At 43.6% G+C, this 18,761-nt stretch overlaps 1 protein-coding gene across 1 annotated transcript in view; it reads right to left on the reverse strand.

Annotated features, from left to right (window-relative positions):
- The window catches only part of LOC105494547 (syntaxin 12), a 51,823-nt gene extending 36,252 nt beyond the window's left edge, over window positions 1-15,571 (reverse strand). The window contains exon 1 of the mRNA XM_011763060.3: window positions 15,344-15,571. Within this exon, the coding sequence (XP_011761362.1) occupies window positions 15,344-15,461 (118 nt within the window). The 5' untranslated portion in view covers window positions 15,462-15,571. The remainder of the gene's footprint in view (window positions 1-15,343) is intronic.
- Window positions 15,572-18,761: the final 3,190 nt, after the last annotated feature.

The raw sequence follows: 18,761 nt of genomic DNA on the forward strand, positions 1-18,761 counted from the left end.
TACATGATTTCTTGTTTGCTTCCTTGCTTTCCAAGAGCATTCACTGTCTTCTATTACAAGTAGCTGGAGTACAGAACATAGGAATAGAGTACTCATTGCCCAGAAGTAACACACTTACCATCAAGTTTCAATAGAACTTCAAGAAATAACATAACATAATGGCTCTTCCAGCCATTCAGCCTTCTTTGTGAGAGCCCTTTCTATCCTCTCTGGATTAATGCCAGTTTCACTTGTGAAACATCAGCCTGCTAAATGACTGGTTCAGTGGAAGAAAATGAGGAAACCGATGTATATTGTATAATTTGTGAATATTATAGAAACAGTATACATATAATGCTCCCATGTCCAACAAGAAAGAACCCTCACTTACTAGAATTTTGAAATTTAAAAATTAATTGTTCCAAATTCACTTTTTGGTAATGGTACTCTTTAAAAATATTTGGGGGACACAGTCATAATCTTGTCCCCAATTTGGTCACCAAGATTAGTAAAAAAGTAAGCTAAAATTTATTAAGTACCAGTTACCTTACAATACTAATGACATGCTAATAGTCCCTAAATCTGATAAGAAGCAACAATTAGGCAAAAATCTTCTAACTGATTGATGGGTGCTTCTATTCCTAAACAGAAATGGAACAACTCAGTCCTTAGTAGTAAATACAAGCTATTTCTCCCTAGCCAAAATTACTGCATTGTTGGAGATACAAAGCAAACATTTCCAGAATCAAGTATATATAGGGTGGTAGCACTTCAGATTATGATTTCATCTTATTTTGAGACCATGTTTTCCTAACAAAAATGTGATTCCCGTTTTATAACAGAAATATAGGATTCACTTAATTCAAAATTTGCCTTTTGACAAGACTTCTCTAAAAGATACCTATTTTACTAAGTGAGGGTTACCTATAGCTCAGTGGTTCCATGGTTCTAATTATAAGCACTATAATTATTGCATTCTGCTAAGATAGCATTATGTGTGACAACCACTTTTCTTCATCACTAACATGTGGTATGTCCTTCCTATCTAAGTCAAATGGGAATCAGGACACCACTAAAGCTATTAACTGGACAGCCATAAAAATAATGTATGAAAGAGGGCATGGATTTTCATTTACTGAGCATCTACTATGATGTACTAGACACTGGGTTTGACAAGCATTAACTTATTTGACTCCAACAATCCTTTAAGTAAGCATTATTATTCCATCGTTGCATATGAGCACAATGAGGCTCGTGAGAGTTAACAGAACTCATTCACTCAGTCAGTCATTCATTCAGAGTAGAGGACCTACTCTACACTATTCCATGTCCTAGAAGACACTTGCCTTCGAGAGTCTTCTAAGGAAAAGAGATAGGTAATAAACATATCAGGTAGTGATAAGTTATATAAAGAGAAATAAATTCAGGTAAGGGCTGAAGTGACAGCGGTGGGCATACTAGTTATACAGAGTGGTCAGAGTATAAAGAGAAATAAATTCAGGTAAGGGCTGAAGTGACAGCGGTGGGCATACTAGTTATACAGAGTGGTCAGAGTATAAAGAGAAATAAATTCAGGTAAGGGCTGAAGTGACAGTGGTGAGTAGAGGATACTAGTTATATACGGTGGTCAGAGAGACCTCTCTGATAAGGTGACACTGAGCAGAGATCCAAAGTGAAAGATCAAGCCACACAGCTATCTTGGGGAGAAGCATTCTAGGAGGAGAGTAATCGGTACAAAGTCCCCAAAGCAAGGGTGATTGATGTGATGGAGGCCAGGGTGGCTAGAGTAGAGTAAGCAAGAGACAGTAAAGAGGTGGCCAAGAAGGTAGTAGGGACCCAGATTGTATAGGGCCTTGCAAACAATTATGAGGACTTTGAATTTTAATGAAATGGGAAATCACTGGTAAGTTTTGAGCAGAGTGTCATTACAAGCAGAATTCAAACCCAGGGCTAACTCCAGTGGAATGTGGCACATTACATTCTCTCAAAAGGCTGACTCTTACAGGAAAGAGAATGTAGTCACACAGGGCAGTCCTAGATTTCCCAGTGTTCCACTTAGCCCCACCCTACTTATCTGATACCTCCCTAACTTAATAGCTCTCTGCTCCAGATAGGCTGATGTCCTTCTTCTAACCTGCTCCCTTCTCCAGCTCCCTGGCACCTATGGGAATACTCCTCCGTACTCACTAGAGTCCAGCAGAGTGCCAGGCACCCAGGTGATACATAATTAATTATTGATTAATTGAGTTAGCCTCCCTTTTACATTCTGGCAAGCTCTTTGAGGCAGAAGATATGAATGAAGAATATAAGCTAGGAATAATGAGGCCTGAAATCTAAGCCAGACTTGACGACTAACTAGATGCATGGCACTAAGCAAGTCATTTCTTTTGACTGGGTCTCTTTTTCACCAATTATAGATGATATTCAGATTTCACTGACATTTACTGAATACTTAAACCATTTGTGTAAGGTTTTTATTTTCTCTCATTAAATCCTTACAACTATGTGAGAACTAAATGATCTCTAAGTACTCCCACCACTGCTCAATTCCAAAATTCAGTAACAGTGAAATAGCTCCAGTCGCAGAATTATGCTGTGTAACCAATGAGTACTTTTGCAACCCAGAAGTTTGGCTTAGAAAGGTTCCACCTGTGACTTTCTTAACTTCGTGAATGCAAGGTACAAACAGGACTGGACTGACTATATGCCTCTAGAAGGCAGGGACCGCATTCTACTCATTTTTGTGTATGTATAACTCCTCCCAACACACACACCCATCCAGAAAATAGTTGAATATATGATGACACATAAAGGTAGACTTGACAAAAAAGTCAAGGAAATAGGTCTCGTCTTACTGACTGTCTTTAAAAAGTAGAGCATTCCTTGGAAACTTTAGAAGTATGCTAAAGTTATTAATCATCTATCAAAATTTATTAAATAAGCTACAGAGCTATGGGAATTTTATAGAATATGAAAAAAATCAATTAATAATCAGCTGTTCTCTGCGTATTCTCAGTGGAGAACTCTTCTTCATCTAGACTTTTCTGATTTCCTTTGTTGGGATGACCTGAATTTGGGGGGTAGAGATAGGGAGGGGTTGAGGAAGTGGGAGTGTTGGGGACATTATAGGGTCATTTGCCAGCTAAGCACCAGAACGAATCTAAGCCTTAACACTTTCTAAATTCCTAAATATTAAGACATTTTCTTTAAATTTTTGAGCAAGACTCAGGTATCAGACACCCTAAAACTCAAATCATAAGGACAACAGTGTCATAGTTTACTGGAACCCAGAGAAGCAGAACTTTTTGTATATTGCCCTCTATAATCACTAACATCAGGGATTTGTTCAAAACTAGTAACTCGGTGACTCATGTATTGTACATCTAAGAGATGTATCCTTCAGTAAACCTAAAGCACACAAAGGAATAATATGTTTACACATACATTTATTTGCCCTTGAGCATACTTAAAATATCAAAAGAAAAGTGAGGCCAGGCAAAGTGGCTCACACTACAATCCCAACACTTTGGGAGGCCAAGGTGGGCAGATCACTTGAGGCCAGGGGTTCAAGACCAACCTGGGCAACATAGTGAGAACTGCCTCTACAAAAAATTTAAAAATCAGCCAAGCATGGTGGCGCATGCCTGTAGTCCTGGTTATTCAAGAGGCTGAGAGAGGAGGATCACTCCAGCCCAGGAGTTTGAGGCTGCAGTGAGCTATGATCATGCCTCTGCACTCCAGCCTAACCGACAGAGCAAGACTCTGTCTCAAAAAATAGACAAATGAATAAAAATCTAAAAAGTAAAGTGACACTTTTTTCTTTTGAGACAGAGTTTCGCTCTTGTTGCCCAGGCTGGAGTGCAATGGTGCAATCTCGGCTCACCACAACCTCTGCCTCCCAGGTTCAAGCGATTCTCCTGCCTCACCTTCCCGAGTAGCTGGGATTAGAGGTATGTGCCACGACACCTGGCTAACTTTTTGTATTTTTAGTAGAGATGGGGTTTCTCCATGTTGGTCAGCCTGGTCTCAAACTCCTGACCTCAGGTGATCCACCTGCCTCAGCCTCCCAAAGTGCTGGGATTATAGGCATGGGCCACTGTGCTTGGCCAAGTGATGCTTTTTGGAAATATTTTTACCAGGATGAGTTGAATCTTCTGGCTAACTTGGTTAATGAGAAAACTCCTTTTCCAAGCATCCTAGTAAATGAAGGTTTTATGTTAGATCTATGTGCTATAACTTTTTGGAGGAAAATAATTGGTTTTTTCCTATGAAATGTTACATAATCCTAGAAACCAGATGACTAGGCCAAAGGTAAAGACAAGTCCTTCAGTTCTGTGTAAGCAATTTTGTTCTTTTTAAAACTAGGACTCTGCTGGGCATGGTGGCTCACGCCTGTAATCCCAGCACTTTGGGAGGTCAGTATTTTAAAAGACAAACAAATTCAACACCAAAAATCATTATTTACACCAAATGAGAAAATGATAGCCAATGTGGTGATTATAAAATGAAGTCATCTCAGTGTTTTACTCTGAAAATTATGTTTACATTCTGTTTTTTTTGTTTTTTTTTTTCTGAGACGGAGTCTCGCTCTGTCGCCCAGGCTGGAGTGCAGTGGCCGGATCTCAGCTCACTGCAAACTCCGCCTCCCGGGTTTACGTCATTCTCCTGCCTCAGTCTCCCGAGTAGCTGGGACTACAGGCGCCCGCCACCTCGCCCGGCTAGTTTTTTGTATTTTTTAGTAGAGACAGGGTTTCACTGTGTCAGCCAGGATGATCTCAATCTCCTGACCTCGTGATCCGCCTATCTTGGCCTCCCAAAGTGCTGGGATTACAGGCTTGAGCCACCGCGCCCGGCCTACATTCTGCTTTTATATCACTGCAATGAAAATTACCTGTTTAAAAAAATGTTTTCTTTTTTTGAGACAGAGTTTTGCTGTTGCTGCCCAGGCTGGAGTGCAATGGTGCAGTCTCAGCTCACTGTAACCTCCACCTCCCGGGTTCAAGCGATTCTCCTGTCTCAGCCTCCCAAGTAGCTGGGATTACAGATGCCCGCCACCATGCCCTGCTAATTTTTGTATTTTTAGTGGAGACAGGGTTTCACCATGTTGGTCAGGCTGGTCTCAATCTCCTGACCTCAGGTGATCCGCCCACCTTGGCCTCCCAAAGTGCTGGAATTACAGGTGTGAGTCACCGTGTCCCTCAACCTGACTTTAAAAAATAGCCACTGTACTATAACAGTAAAGTTCTAGACTAAAGTGAAAATGGATACTAAATATCAAAGGTATAATTTCCCTTTAACCATACCAGTTTCAGAATATTCAACGGTTAACAGCATAGCTCTGAATTAAGACTGCCTATATGGCCAGGCATGGTGGTTCATGCCTGTAATCCCAGCACTTTGGGAGGCCAAGGTGGGAGGATCACTTGAACCCAGGAGTTTGACACCAGCCTGGGCAACAAAGTGCACCAGTCTCTACAAAAAATTTAAAAATTACTTGGATGTGGTGGTGCGTGCCTGTAGTCCTAGCTACTTGGAAGGTGGAGGTGGGGGGATCCTTTGAGTTCAAGGTTGCAGTGACCTATGATGGCACCACTGTACTACTGGCACATCCTGGGTGACACAGCAAGACCCTGTCTCAAAAAAAAAAACAAAAAACAAAAAAAAAAAACACTGCTTATGCCTATGCTTATCCTGGTCCCGCTACTTCCTGGCAGAGTGATCTTGAGTAAAAGGCTCCATTCCTCTATGCCTTAGTTTCCTTGCCTAAAAAATGAAAATAATAAGAGAATCTTCATATGGTTGTTGTGAGGATGAAATGAGATGATACGAAGCTAAATTTAGAACAATGTCTTGCACATAAAAGCACTCAATTAAAGATAGCTATTATTATCAAACGCAAGACCAAGAAAAATGTACTTAGCAGTGATAAAATCAATTAAGTACATATTGAATGCCAACTATATATCCAATGTTGTTCCAGGCACTGTGGCTAAAGATAAATGTATAATGCACGGTCTCCACAAAACTAACAGTGATCTCTCTGCTTGGGGTGACAATGTTAAAAAGCTTGAATTAATTAAAGAATATATAACATAAGTGCTAAACTGTGAGGGAAAATTGCTTGTAATATAAATTCAAAGGAAAAACACCAAAATGAGAGCTAACATTTCTTAAGCACTTACTATGTAGCAGGTACTGTACATGAATTACCTCATTTAATCATCACAACCCTATGAAATAGGTATTATTAACTCCATTTTAACAATGAGGAAACTGAGAAATAGGTAAAGCAATGTGTTTACACAGCTAGTAAGAAGCAGATCTAGGATTCAAATCCTGGCAACATGACTCCTGAGTCTGCCTACCTAACTATTAAACTATAGTGGAGCCGGGCGCGGTGGCTCAAGCCTGTAATCCCAGCACTTTGGGAGGCCGAGGCGGGTGGATCACGAGGTCAGGAGATCGAGACCATCCTGGCTGACACGGTGAAACCCCGTCTCTACTAAAAAATACAAAAAACTAGCCGGGCGAGGTGGCGGGCGCCTGTAGTCCCAGCTACTGGGGAGGCTGAGGCAGGAGAATGGCGTGAACCCGGGAGGCAGAGCTTGCAGTGAACCGAGATCCGGCCACTGCACTCCAGCCTGGGCAACAGAGCGAGACTCCGTCTCAAAAAAAAAAAAAAAAAACTATAGTGGGGCAAGGAATTCAACAAGTATTAATAATGTCGCCACTGGGGCTGGGCATGGTAGCTCACACCTGTAACCCCAGCACTTTGGGAGGCTGCAGTGGACAAATCGCCTGAGGTCAGGAGTTCGAGACCAGCTTGGTCAACATGGTGAAACCTTGTCTCTACTAAAAATACAAAAATTAGCTGGGTGTGGTGGCACGAGCCTGTAATCCCGGCTACTCAGGAGGCTGAGGCATGAGAATTGCTTAACCCAGGGAGGCGAAGGTTGCAGTGAGCTGAGATTGCGCCACTGCACTCCAGCCTGGGCAACAGAGTGAGATTCCATCTCAAAATAATAAAAATAATAATGTCACCATTTACTGAATGCCTACTATGTGCCAGGTAGTATACTAGACACTCTCAAACATCCCCCCCTTTTTTTTTCTGAGACAAGGTCTCACTCTGTCACCCAGGCTGGAGTACAGTGGCGCAATCTCAGCTCACTGCAACCTCCGCAGTGACGTGATCTCGGCTCACTGCTACCTCTGCTTCCCAGGCTCAAGCGATCTGCCCACCTCACCCTCCCAAGTATCTGTGACTACAGGTGTGCACCACCAGACCCAGCTAATTTTTTATTTTTGGTAGAGCCGGTGTTTCGCCAAGTTGCCCAGGCTGGTCTCAAACTTCTGAGCTCAAGAGATCCACTCGCCTCAGCCTCCCAAAGTGCAGGGATTACAGGTGTGAGCCACTGCGCCCAGCCTCAAACATCCCTTTTTAATAATTTCACTCATTTTATAAATGGGGTTACACACGGACACGGAAAGGGAAAATAACCTGCTCGAGGTTAATACACGGAAGAGGAGGGATTCAGTCACAGATGTGCTCACCCTGCAGAGTCCATGATCTTTCTGACTTCACTTTATCTTTCAAAAGCAAAGGAAGGCTGGGTGCCTGTAACCCCAGCACTCTGGGAGGCCAAGGCGGGTAGATCACCTGAGGTCAGGAGTTCAAGACCAGCCTGGCCAACATGGTGAAACCCTGTCTCTACTAAAAATACCAAAATTAGTCAGGCGTGGTAGTGCACGCCTATAATCCCAGCTACTGGGGAGGCTGAGGCAGGAGAATCACTTGAATCCAGGAGGCGGAAGTTGCAGTGAGCCAAGATCGTCCCACTGCACTCCAGCCTGGGAAACAGAGCAAGACTCCATCTCAAAAAAAAAAAAAAATGCAAAGAAAAACTTAGTTGCTATGAGCAGGACTTATGCACAACTGAGAGGATTTGTATAATTTAGATAGCCAATGAGGTAGGGAGAGAAAATATACTAAAAAAAGGAGGAACCAAAGGCCAGGCACAGTGGCTCACGCCTGTAATCCCAGCACTTTGGGTGGCTGAGGTGGGCGGATCACCTGAGGTCGGGAGTTCGAGACCAGCCTGACCAACATGGAGAAACCCGGTCTCTACTAAAAATATAAAATTAGCCAGGCGTCGTGGCACATTCCTATAATCCCAGCTACTAGGGAGGCTGAGGTAGGAGAATTGCTTGAACCTGGGAGGCAGAGGTTGCGGTGAGCCAAGATTGCACCAGTGCACTTCAGCCTCGGCTGTTAACAACAGCTAAACTCCATCTCAAAAAAAAAAAAAAAAAAAGGAGGAACCAAATGAGCAAAATATAAACCGAAAGATAGAGTTGAGGAACGTAAAGACAATAGCCTTCCTAGCAAAGAGTAAGGAAGAGTAGAAAATATGGCTAATTTGGGTTAAGATCGCAGGGAGTGAAAGCAAGGTGGAATATTAAGATCTGATTCAGGCCGAGCGTGGTAGTTCATACCTGTAATCCCAGTACTTTGGGAGGCCGAGATGGGCAGATCACCTGAGGTCAGGAGTTCAAGACCAGCCTGGCCAACATGGTGAAACCCTGTCTCTACTAAAAATACAAAAATTAGCTGGGTGTGGTGGCGTGTGCCTGTAATCCCAGTTACTCAGGAGGCTGAAGCAGGAGAAATGCTTGAACCCAGGAGGTGGAGGTTACAGTGAGCCAAGATCACACCATGGCACTCCAGCCTGGGTGACAAAGTGAGACTCTGGCTCAAAAAAAAAAACCACAAAACAAAACATCTGATTCAGTAGACAACAGAGAGCCACCTCAGGCTCTTGAGGAAGTGAGCAGTATAATAAAAACAGGACTTTAGACATAGTGCTGATAGCATTATCAGTATAAACTAGAATGGGGTGAGACCATAATCAGAGACACTATGAATATGCTGCTGAAATACAGATGTTGAGCTGATGAAGACTTAAGAGGACAGCAAAGAAACATAAAAAGTAAGGGGCAAACATGAAAATAACTTTGAAAGTAGAACCCCAAGGATTTCATAATAATCAATTTAAAAGTTAAACTCTTCTTGCTTTGGGAGACTGAGGTAGGAGGATGGCTTGAGGTCAGGAATTCAAGCCCAGCCTGGGCAACAGAGTGAGACCCCCGTCTCTAAAAAACTTTTACAACTTGTCAGGCGCAGTGCCACATGCCTGTAGTCCTAGCTACTTGGGAGACTCAAGTAGGAGGATCGCTGAAGCCCAAGAGTTTGAGGTTACAGTGGGCTACGACTGCAGCACTGCATTCCAGCCTGGGTGACACGGTGAGACCTCCACTCTTCTTATTCTGTTAGTAAACAAGATCACATCAATAGCAACATAAACAACAGAAATGCTGCTGGGTTTTTTGTTGTTGTTGTTGTTGTTTTGTTTTTTTCTGAGATGGAATCTCACTCTGTCGCCCAGGCTGGAGTGCAGCAGAGCAATCTTGGTCTTGGCTCACTGCAACCTCTGCCTCCCCAGTTCAAGCAATTCTCCTGCCTGGGCCTCCTGGGTAGCTGGGACTACAGGCTTCCACCATCACGCCCGGCTAACCTTTTCATTTTTAGTAGAGGCGGGGTTTTGCCATGTTGGCCAGGCCGGTCTTGAATGCCTGACCTCAGGTGATCCGACTGCCTCGGCCTCCCAAAGTGCTGGGATTACAGGCGTGAGACACCGCGCCCGGCCAGAAATGCTGTTCTTCAATCCCTTCAGAGTTAACTTTGAGGTTAATAGGTTTTTAGCTATATCTGCCTCAGCAATACTTGCCTAGACACTTTGTTCCACAGTAAGTCAAATATTTTTCCTCTGTACCCAATGCATACTGATAACCACCACTTGTACCGGGCAGTCAGCCTTAGCTGTACCTGTAACAACCCACGCAGTGAGCTGCCTTATCTCAGGCTGGATATGCTCAGCAATTCCAACCCCACATCTGTGGCTCAACAGTTTAGAAAAAAGAATAACTGTTCTCTCAAACTTTTAATGGGAACAAGTCCTTGCAGGACTGTATGGGTGTGTGGGTATATGTATGTCTGTGAGCCCACATTCTAAGGTATATTTGGGTGTGCTGGTCTCTTGGCAAGGTTTGGGGATAGGTACTAGGTTGATAACTGAGTAGATGCAATGTCATCCCATCAATTTCAGACATCCCATTTCTCCCCAAACAATTCCAAGGGAAGAATTCCTTTTTTTTTTTTTTGAGACGGGAGTCTCGCTCTGTCATCCAGACCTGAGTGCAGTGGCACGATCTCGGCTCACTGAAACCTCTGCCTCCTGGCTTCAAGCAATTCTCCAGCTTCAGCCCCCCAAGTAGCTGGGATTACAGGCATGCATCACCACGCCTGGCTAATTTTTTTGTATTTTTAATAGAAACAGGGTTTCACAATGTTGGCCAGGCTGGTCTCAAACTCCTGACCTTGTGATCCATCCGCCTCAGTCTCCCAAAGTACTGGGATTACAGGCGTGAGCCACCATGCCTGGCCTGGAAGAATTTCAGCTCACACTGCCTAGGGTCACATGATATGGTATGTACCACACAGTACAAGGGGAAAGAGGCAGGAAGAGTTCCAAAATGGTAGAAATGCCTCATTCATTCAAATCAATTTGATACAATTTATTATGCATCAAGATCCTATATAATATGATCCCTGGTTACCTCTCTGGCCTCTTTCCCTATTCTGCCTCCTTTTTCTAACTGTGCTCCAGCCACATGAGCCTCCTTGCTCTTCTTTGAACACATCAAAGTCTTTGCTCTTGCCCTATACCTAGAACGCCTTTCCCAACTACTCACACAGCTCTCTTGCTCACTTCATTCACGTCTACTCAGTCAAATGTTACCTCCTCAGAGAGGTCTTCCTTGATCAACTAAAATAGTGCACCCACCCTCCCTCTTCCCTGACTCTCTATCTACTTACCCTGCTTTTTCTTCATAGCATTTATTATTACTTGACATTATTTATATGTGTGTGTACATATGTGTGTATACATACCCCTCCACACACAAATACACATACATATGCAATGAGGGGAGGGATTTTACCTCTTGTTCATTGCTTTACCCCAGCACATAGCAGGAGTTCCAGGAATATTTGTTGCATAGTGGATCAATGAATCTTTCATATGTTTGGGACTGAGATAAGTACTGGAAATATAAAGATGAATAAGTCATGCCCCTTGACTCAAAGGAGCTAACAAACCGATGGAAGAGATGAACACACCACAAGAAGAGAAAGCACCACGGCTTCAGGTATTTCCCCCACAGAGTGTCCTCTGGAGAGTGAAAAAACAAGTTATTTGCATACTTGTAAACCTGAAGTGTTAACTGCTATAGCACTGTTATTGATTTATTTATTTTTAATTTTATTTATTTATTTAGAGACAAAATATTACTCTGTCACCCAGGCTGGAGTACAGTGGCATAATCACAGCTCGCTGCAGCCTCCAAATCCTGGGCTCAAGAGAGTCTCCAGCCTCAGCCTCCTAAGTAGCTAGGACTACAGGCACATGCTACCACATCTGGCTAATTTAAAAAAATTTTTTTTAGAGATGGGGTCTCGCTATATTGTCCAAGCTAATCTCAAACTCCTAGCCTCAAGTAATCCTCCCTCCTCGGCCTCCTAAAGTGCTGGGATTACAGGTGTGAGCCACTGAGCACAGCCCAGAACTGTAATATTAATAAAAAGTTATAAAAAGACAAATTGCTGGTCATAAGAGACAGACCTAGTTTCAAATTCAGATATTGTCATTTGTTAGCAGGGCAATTACTTAACCTTTATAGTTTGTTTCCTAATACATAACATGGAAATGATCCTGGTGCTTCAGAGTTGTTATAAGATAATGCATATAAAGCACTTTTCATACTGCCTGGAACACAGTATGTACTGAAACGTTAGCTATTAATATTACTAACAGTTGACTTAAATGATCCCCTTGGGGCCAATGCCCAATCAATAGCTAAATCTTACCAATTCTATCACCAAGGAAACCTCTCCTATCGTTTCCTTTCTCTTCATGTTCACAGCCCTAACTGGTATCTCTGATTCCAGTCTCTCTCCCTTTGAATTCAACTCACACTTTCCTAAAGAATTAAATCCAAGCCCCTTAGCTTAGCATTTAACGTCCTTCATGTTTGGGCCCCAATTTACCTTTCAGTCCTTTTTTTCCCACTACTTTCTGGAATCCACCACTCTAGCCAAATTAAATTACTCTTCTAGATATACCCTATGCTTCCCCACTATGATGCCTGTTCATTTTATTCCCTCCTGGAATGCTCTTCTCTTTACCTTCAAAGGTCCAAATCTTTCCATCCTCTTTCCAGACATAATTCAAATGCCATAATGCCTTCTCAATTAAAAACAATCTCTCTATCCCCAGAATACCTTCATGTTATTTATATGTCTTTTATAGCACCAATCCCTTTTAACTTTATATTTTGCTTATGTACTCTGCAGGTTCTCTGTTGAAAGATCCATGCCAGTTCTTACACTTACTACATACTCAAATAAATGTATGTTGAAGGCTAGGCGTGGTGGCTCACATGTGTAATCCTGGCCTATTGGGAGGCCAAGGTGGGTGGATCACTGGAGAACAGGAGTTCAGGACCAGCCTGGACAACATGGTGAAACTCCATCTCTACAAAAAATATAAAAATTAGCCAGGCATGGGCCAGGCGCAGTGGCTCATGCCTGTATTCCCAGCACTTTGGGAGGCCAAGGCAGGCGAATCACGAGGTCAGGAGATCGAGACCATCCTGGCTAATACGGTGAAACCCCGTCTCCACTAAAAATACAAAAAATTGGCCGGGCGCGGTGGCTCAAGCCTGTAATCCCAGCACTTTGGGAGGCTGAGACGGGCGGATCGCGAGGTCAGGAGATCGAGACCATCTTGGCTAACACGGTGAAACCCCGTCTCCCAGCTACTTGGGAGGCTGAGGCAGGAGAATGTAGTCCCAGCTACTTGGGAGGCTGAGGCAGGAGAATGGCATAAACCCGGGAGGCGGAGCGTGCAGTGAGCTGAGAATCGACCACTGCACTACAGCCTGGGCGACAGAGCGAGACTCCGTCTCAAAAAAAAAAAAAACAAAAAAACAAAAAATTAGCCGGGCGTGGTGGTGGGCGCCTGTAGTCCCAGCTACTCAGGAGGCTGAGGCAGGAGAATGGTGTGAACCCAGGAGGCGGGGCTTGCAGTGAGCGGAGATTGCGCCACTGCACTCCAGCCTGGGCGACACAGCAAGACTCCATCTCAAAAGAAAAAAAAAAAAATTAGCCGGGCATGGTGGTGCACACCTGTAGTCCCAGCTACTTGTAGGGTTGAGGCAGGAGGACTGCTTGAGCCAGGGAAGTTGAGGCTGCAGTGAGCTGAGATCATGCCACTGCACTCCAGCCTGGGTGACAGAGTGAGACCCTGTCTCAAAACAAAAATTTAAATGTAAATTTAAAAATGTATGTCGGATCTACCTTTGGGAGTATTCTGGTTTTTTATATATATATATATATCAGCATGTATATAATATTCATTCAACATGTATCCATCTATCCATCTTCATGTGTATATTATATATTAAATATAATATTATATATGATATATATAATATTGAATACATGTTGAATGAATATTTTGCAAATAGATATTAAAATCAGATTTAGCTTCAACAAGAAAATTTCAGCCTTGAACTAGAATTTTCTGATCTAACCTGTATTACAGCTCCTTCACAAAAGGAAACTGGAACAAAAAGTACTACACTTTCTAACCAGTGGTCATATTATTTTTTTTTAGTTCTGGATTTTAAGAGGTCACATACCCTTCCTTTCACTTCCAGAGTCTCAACTGCTTTTGATCAGAAACTTCTCAAATTCTACAATATACATTTAGATTTAAAAGCAAAGTGAGCCTGGGCAACATAGTGAGACCCCATCCCTACAAAAAATTTAAAAATTAGCCTGGCATGGTAGATGCATCCTTGTAGTCCTCGCGACTCAGCAAGCTGATCAGGAATTCAAGGTTATAGCCAGCTAGGATCGCTCTACTTCACTCAGATCACTGCACTCTGCCTGGGTGACAGAGCTAGACTCCGTCTCTTAAAAACAAATTTAAAATATTTAATTTTTTAAAATTAAAAAAATTAGGCTGGGCACAGTGGCTCACGCCTGTAATCCCAGCACTTTGGGAGGCTGAGGTGGGAGAAGTGCTTGTGCCCAGGGGTTTGAGACCAGCCTGGCCAACACAGCAAGACTTCATCTCTACAAAAAAGAAAAATTTTTTAAAGTTTAAAAACTAAAGCAAAGTGATATTATTTAAAATACAGAATTGTAATTCAGGACTAACTAGTTCTACCTATTAACAGAGTACACCAAGCTCACAAAACACAATAATAAACAATAAGGATGATGACCACCATTCTTTCCAAGTAAAGCTGTTGCTGATCTCCTGTTTATAAGGCTCCAAGATGATTTTCAAGCCCAAGAAACACCCTGTATTTGACTCATTCAGCTACAGTTTCACTCAGACCCTAATGGGGAGGAGGGAGTTTTAAGACAAGCAATACCATTCTGAATTCCACCAACAACTCTACCATGCATTACTTGCTCTGTGGTTGTGGCTAAGTCTCTTAGCTTCCCTGTGTACCAGATTTGTTCAAGAGCAGCTAAGTAGGGAAGGAAAACAAAAGCCTCATCTGCCTGAAATCCAAAAATACACCCCAATGCTTTGTTACAAAAGACAAAATAATGTAAGTTGAAATGTTGCTGGTGAATTATCTTTATTAAAACAGAAGTCATCCCACCTCTCAAATACCAGTCATTGTTTCTGATTTCCGAATTCATTACAGGAAGAACTGTGTATGAAGTCATCCAAACACATGCACTCTCCACTTCCCTTAATTGAAAGTTGCTGATTTCCGAGGAGCCAGGGGCTGAGCAGAATGTAAACCTAAAGCCTAAATCAGTAAACAACCCCATCCAAACTGGCCTAAGAGGAAAGCGAGGTGGGTGGGGAGGAAGGTGGATGACAGGAGAAACTCGGCTGACCACTGCGCCAAGTCAACGCACTCACAGCTCTCGAGATGACACACACTCCCCTTCCCACCCTCGGGCTGTTTTGGTCCCAGCACCGTGGGGGCAGAACTCCAGAGAAGCAGCTCAAGCTTCAGCTGGGGCCGGGGACCCTCGGGCAGCCCGGGCCTGACAGACTGGGGGAGGCAAGCCCACCGCCCCCAGGGTGGACAGCCCGAGACAGCCCCAGGTGTGGCCTCGGCCGTAGTCCCAGCCGGGCTCCGCGACCCGGCAGTCTCACCCAGGCCTGTCCCGGGGACAGCTCCCGCCCCCCAGCTCGGTACCCCGGCTCACTGGCTTGGCTGATCCGCTGGATGTTGCCGCTGCACGTCTGGATGATGCTGCTGAAGTCCCGGAGCTGGGGCCCCGAGGGCCCCAGGTTCCGGTACATATCTAAGGGACCGTATGACATGACGAGGAGCTGAGACCTGCTCGCCCTACACCACCCTCCTACCGGAAGCAGCCGCCAGCCGGGACCCGCAGGCTGACGGAGAAACTGGGAAGAGCAAGGGCGGGGAAGAAGCTAAGGCTGCGTGCGCACTAGTCCCGCCCCCACGCAGCGCGCACGCGTCCTCCCCGCCCCTGTTCAAAGTGCGCAGGCGCCGCTGGGACTGGGGCTGGGACTGTATCTTAGAGACAGGACTGCCCGGGGCTTGGGGGTTGCGGGGCGGAGAGATGACGTCACCTAGTTGGGGCTGAGATTGGATGAGCTTGGGTGGAGGTGTTGTTTCTCGCCAGGGCACATTGACAAGAGGCAAGAATTTTCGATTTGCATAAAACTGTACCAGATGATCTCAGCCCTTACATCCTATTCTGTTTTGAGAATTCAGGCCCAAATATGGGAGTATTCAACGTTGAAACTCAGACCAGGAACCAAATCGTAACCCGAAATTCCTCTCTACTTCCATCCCCAGGGTTTTGGTAGTATTTGGGGTTTCCAAACCGCTTTCATTTCTCCCTCCACCCCTCTTCTAATCTAAACAATAAAATAATAATGTTTATTAAGCACATACTATGTGTGAATCCTCACCGCAATTCACTTGTTCATAAGATTTTTCACAGCAAGGGACGATGCTCTATCTACATTTTTATCATTAGAATAGATAACGGAGAGTCGGTTTTTTAAATATTGAAGTAAAGTAACTCATCAATGTTAGCATTATTATTTTCCCTATTACCGATGAGAAAATTAAGACCAGCGAGGTTACTTCGCCTTGCTGAAGTTTGACTGCAAAAGCCAAACGCTAAGCTGACTCTCTCCTCACCTCGCTACTTCTCTAAAATTCATTCTCATCGAAATCTCTCCCAAATAGTTCGTTCATCTATATCCCAAACCGGGATTTCTTGGAGAACTAGATTCCTAAAATTTAAAAATCATACCCTTAAATACTTTGGAATGCATGACCTCAATTTTCCTACAGAAGACTGCGTTTCTGTAAGCGTATGTTAAAAGGAAAGACATAGGATTTTGGTTTGGGAGGAGATCAAGATGGTGAGAAGTGAAGGGGAACTGGCTGTTTCCTGTGTTCTCCACCCCACCCCAGCCTGCTTTGCAGTCTTTGGAAAATGCAAAGACGGAAAGCTGCTTGCCTGGGTGAAAGGAGACCCCAAGTGAATGAGCCTGTATATGGCCTTAGGGTTTTTTCTTTATTTTATTTTATTTTTTTTGAGACAGGGTTTCGCTCTGTCACACAGGTTGGAGTGCAGTGGCATGATCTCCGCTCACTGCAACCTCCTTCTCCTGGGCTCAAGAGATCCTCCTACCTCAGCCTCCAAGTAGTTGGGACTACAGGCGTGCGCCACCACGCCCAGCTAATTTTTATATTTTTTGTAGTGATGGGGTTTGGCCATGTTGTCCAGGCTGGTCTCGAACTCCTGGGCTCAAGTGATCACCACCAGCCTTAGGATTTTTTAAGGGTGGCTATCTCTATTTTTCGTTGGAGAATTTGAGAGCATTTTTTTCCCTCTCTCTAGAAAGAGATGGATGACATCTGGGGGCTCTTGTTTTGGTTATTTTATTTTATTTTTGAAATGGAGTCTTGCTGTGTTGCCCAGGCTGGAGTCGAATGGCGCAGTCTTGGCTCACTGCAATTTCTGCCTCCTGGGTTCAAGCAATTCTCCTGCCTCAGCCTCCCGAGTAGCTGGGATTACAGGCATGCACCACCACAGCCCGGCTAATTTTTATATTTTCAGTAGAGATGGGGTTTCACCATGTTGGTCAGGCTGGTCTTGAATTCCTGACCTCAGGTGATCCACCCGCCTTGGCCTCCCAAAGTGTTGGGATTACAGGCGTGAGCCACCGCACCGGCCTGTTTTGGTTATTATTATACAACCTTACTGTTTCTTAGAATCTGTAGTTTTATGTCAAATCTTATAGCAAGTCATGTAAATTGCACTTTTTAACCCATATGATAGTCCTGATAATTTTTAAATTTACATTTCACACTATATAAAGTGAAGTTCAGTAAAGGTATTTTTCTTATAGGAATTAAAAATATTGTTTTCTTTCTCCATGTACAATAAAAATCGTTTTAAGGCTGGGTGCGGTGGCTCACTACTGGAATCCCAGCACTTTGGGAGGCTGAGGCAGGCTGATTGTTGCTTAAGCTCGGGAGTTCGAGACCAGCCTGAGCAAAATGGCGAAAGCATGTCTCTACTAAAAATGCAAAAATTAGCTGGGCACAGTGGCCTGAGCCTATAGTCCCAGCTACTCCGGAGCCTGAGGCAGGAGTGTAGCTTAAGCCTGGGAGGCGGAGGTTGTAGCGATCATCTCTCATAGCAGTAAATCTATGCCTTGCAAATACTGGATGTCAAACAAACATTTGTTGGATTAACACATGAATAATAAAAATAATAATTTTATCATTTCTTAAATGCCTCTTAGGTGCCAGGCAGTATGAACACATTTTGTGTACGTTATCAGTAATCTCCAAGATAAAACCCATCTGATAAAGACCACCTGTAGTCAGAAAAAGTTAAGTTTATTAACTTGCTGCTGGAAGGGAAACTGCATGCCAAAGGAATCATGCAGCGTGTCACAAAACACAGGAAGACAGTGAGTTATTCCAGGATTTGGGGGAAAGAAATGTAGATAAATTTTTAAAGAAGCAGTGTTTTGATAGCCCCTAAACACACCAGGCTATGTGTAAAGGGATTATCATCAGGCCCTAGCTAACAATATCCTGTTTCCTTGGAAACCATGATGCCAAGATAAATGTGGAATGTTGTGTCTGGAAACCCCTTATCTGAAGCTCTGCACCTGCGTTAGAAATTGAGGCTGCTCTTCTGCATCAAAGTAACTGATCCTCCAGGTAAGAGTGGTATATTCCATTCTTCTTGATAATTTGAGCAACACATTTTCTAAAAATCTATGGCTTTAGAGAAAATGTATCTTAGCACTACATACTTTTGTTAATTAACGAAGGTAGTCTTCATGGGTTTGCACCCATCAAGGTGATATTAGCTCCTTGGTATAGATAAAGAAACTGGAGTTTCTGGGTACTTGCCTAATGTCATACAGCTGTTAAGTGACAGAGCCAGGATTCCCATGCACCTTATGACCCAGCAATTCTACTCCTAACTATATACCCAACTATATGTGTTCCAAAAACCAGGTATAGTCCACAGGAGCATTTTTAGGACCAAGCAGCATTTTTCTATACTTATTTACTTTTTTTGTTTGTTTGTTTTGAGACAGGCTGGAGTGCAGTGG

The sequence above is a fragment of the Macaca nemestrina genome, chromosome 1 (genome assembly GCF_043159975.1).
Source record: "Macaca nemestrina isolate mMacNem1 chromosome 1, mMacNem.hap1, whole genome shotgun sequence".
Classification (NCBI taxonomy): Eukaryota; Metazoa; Chordata; class Mammalia; order Primates; family Cercopithecidae; genus Macaca; species Macaca nemestrina.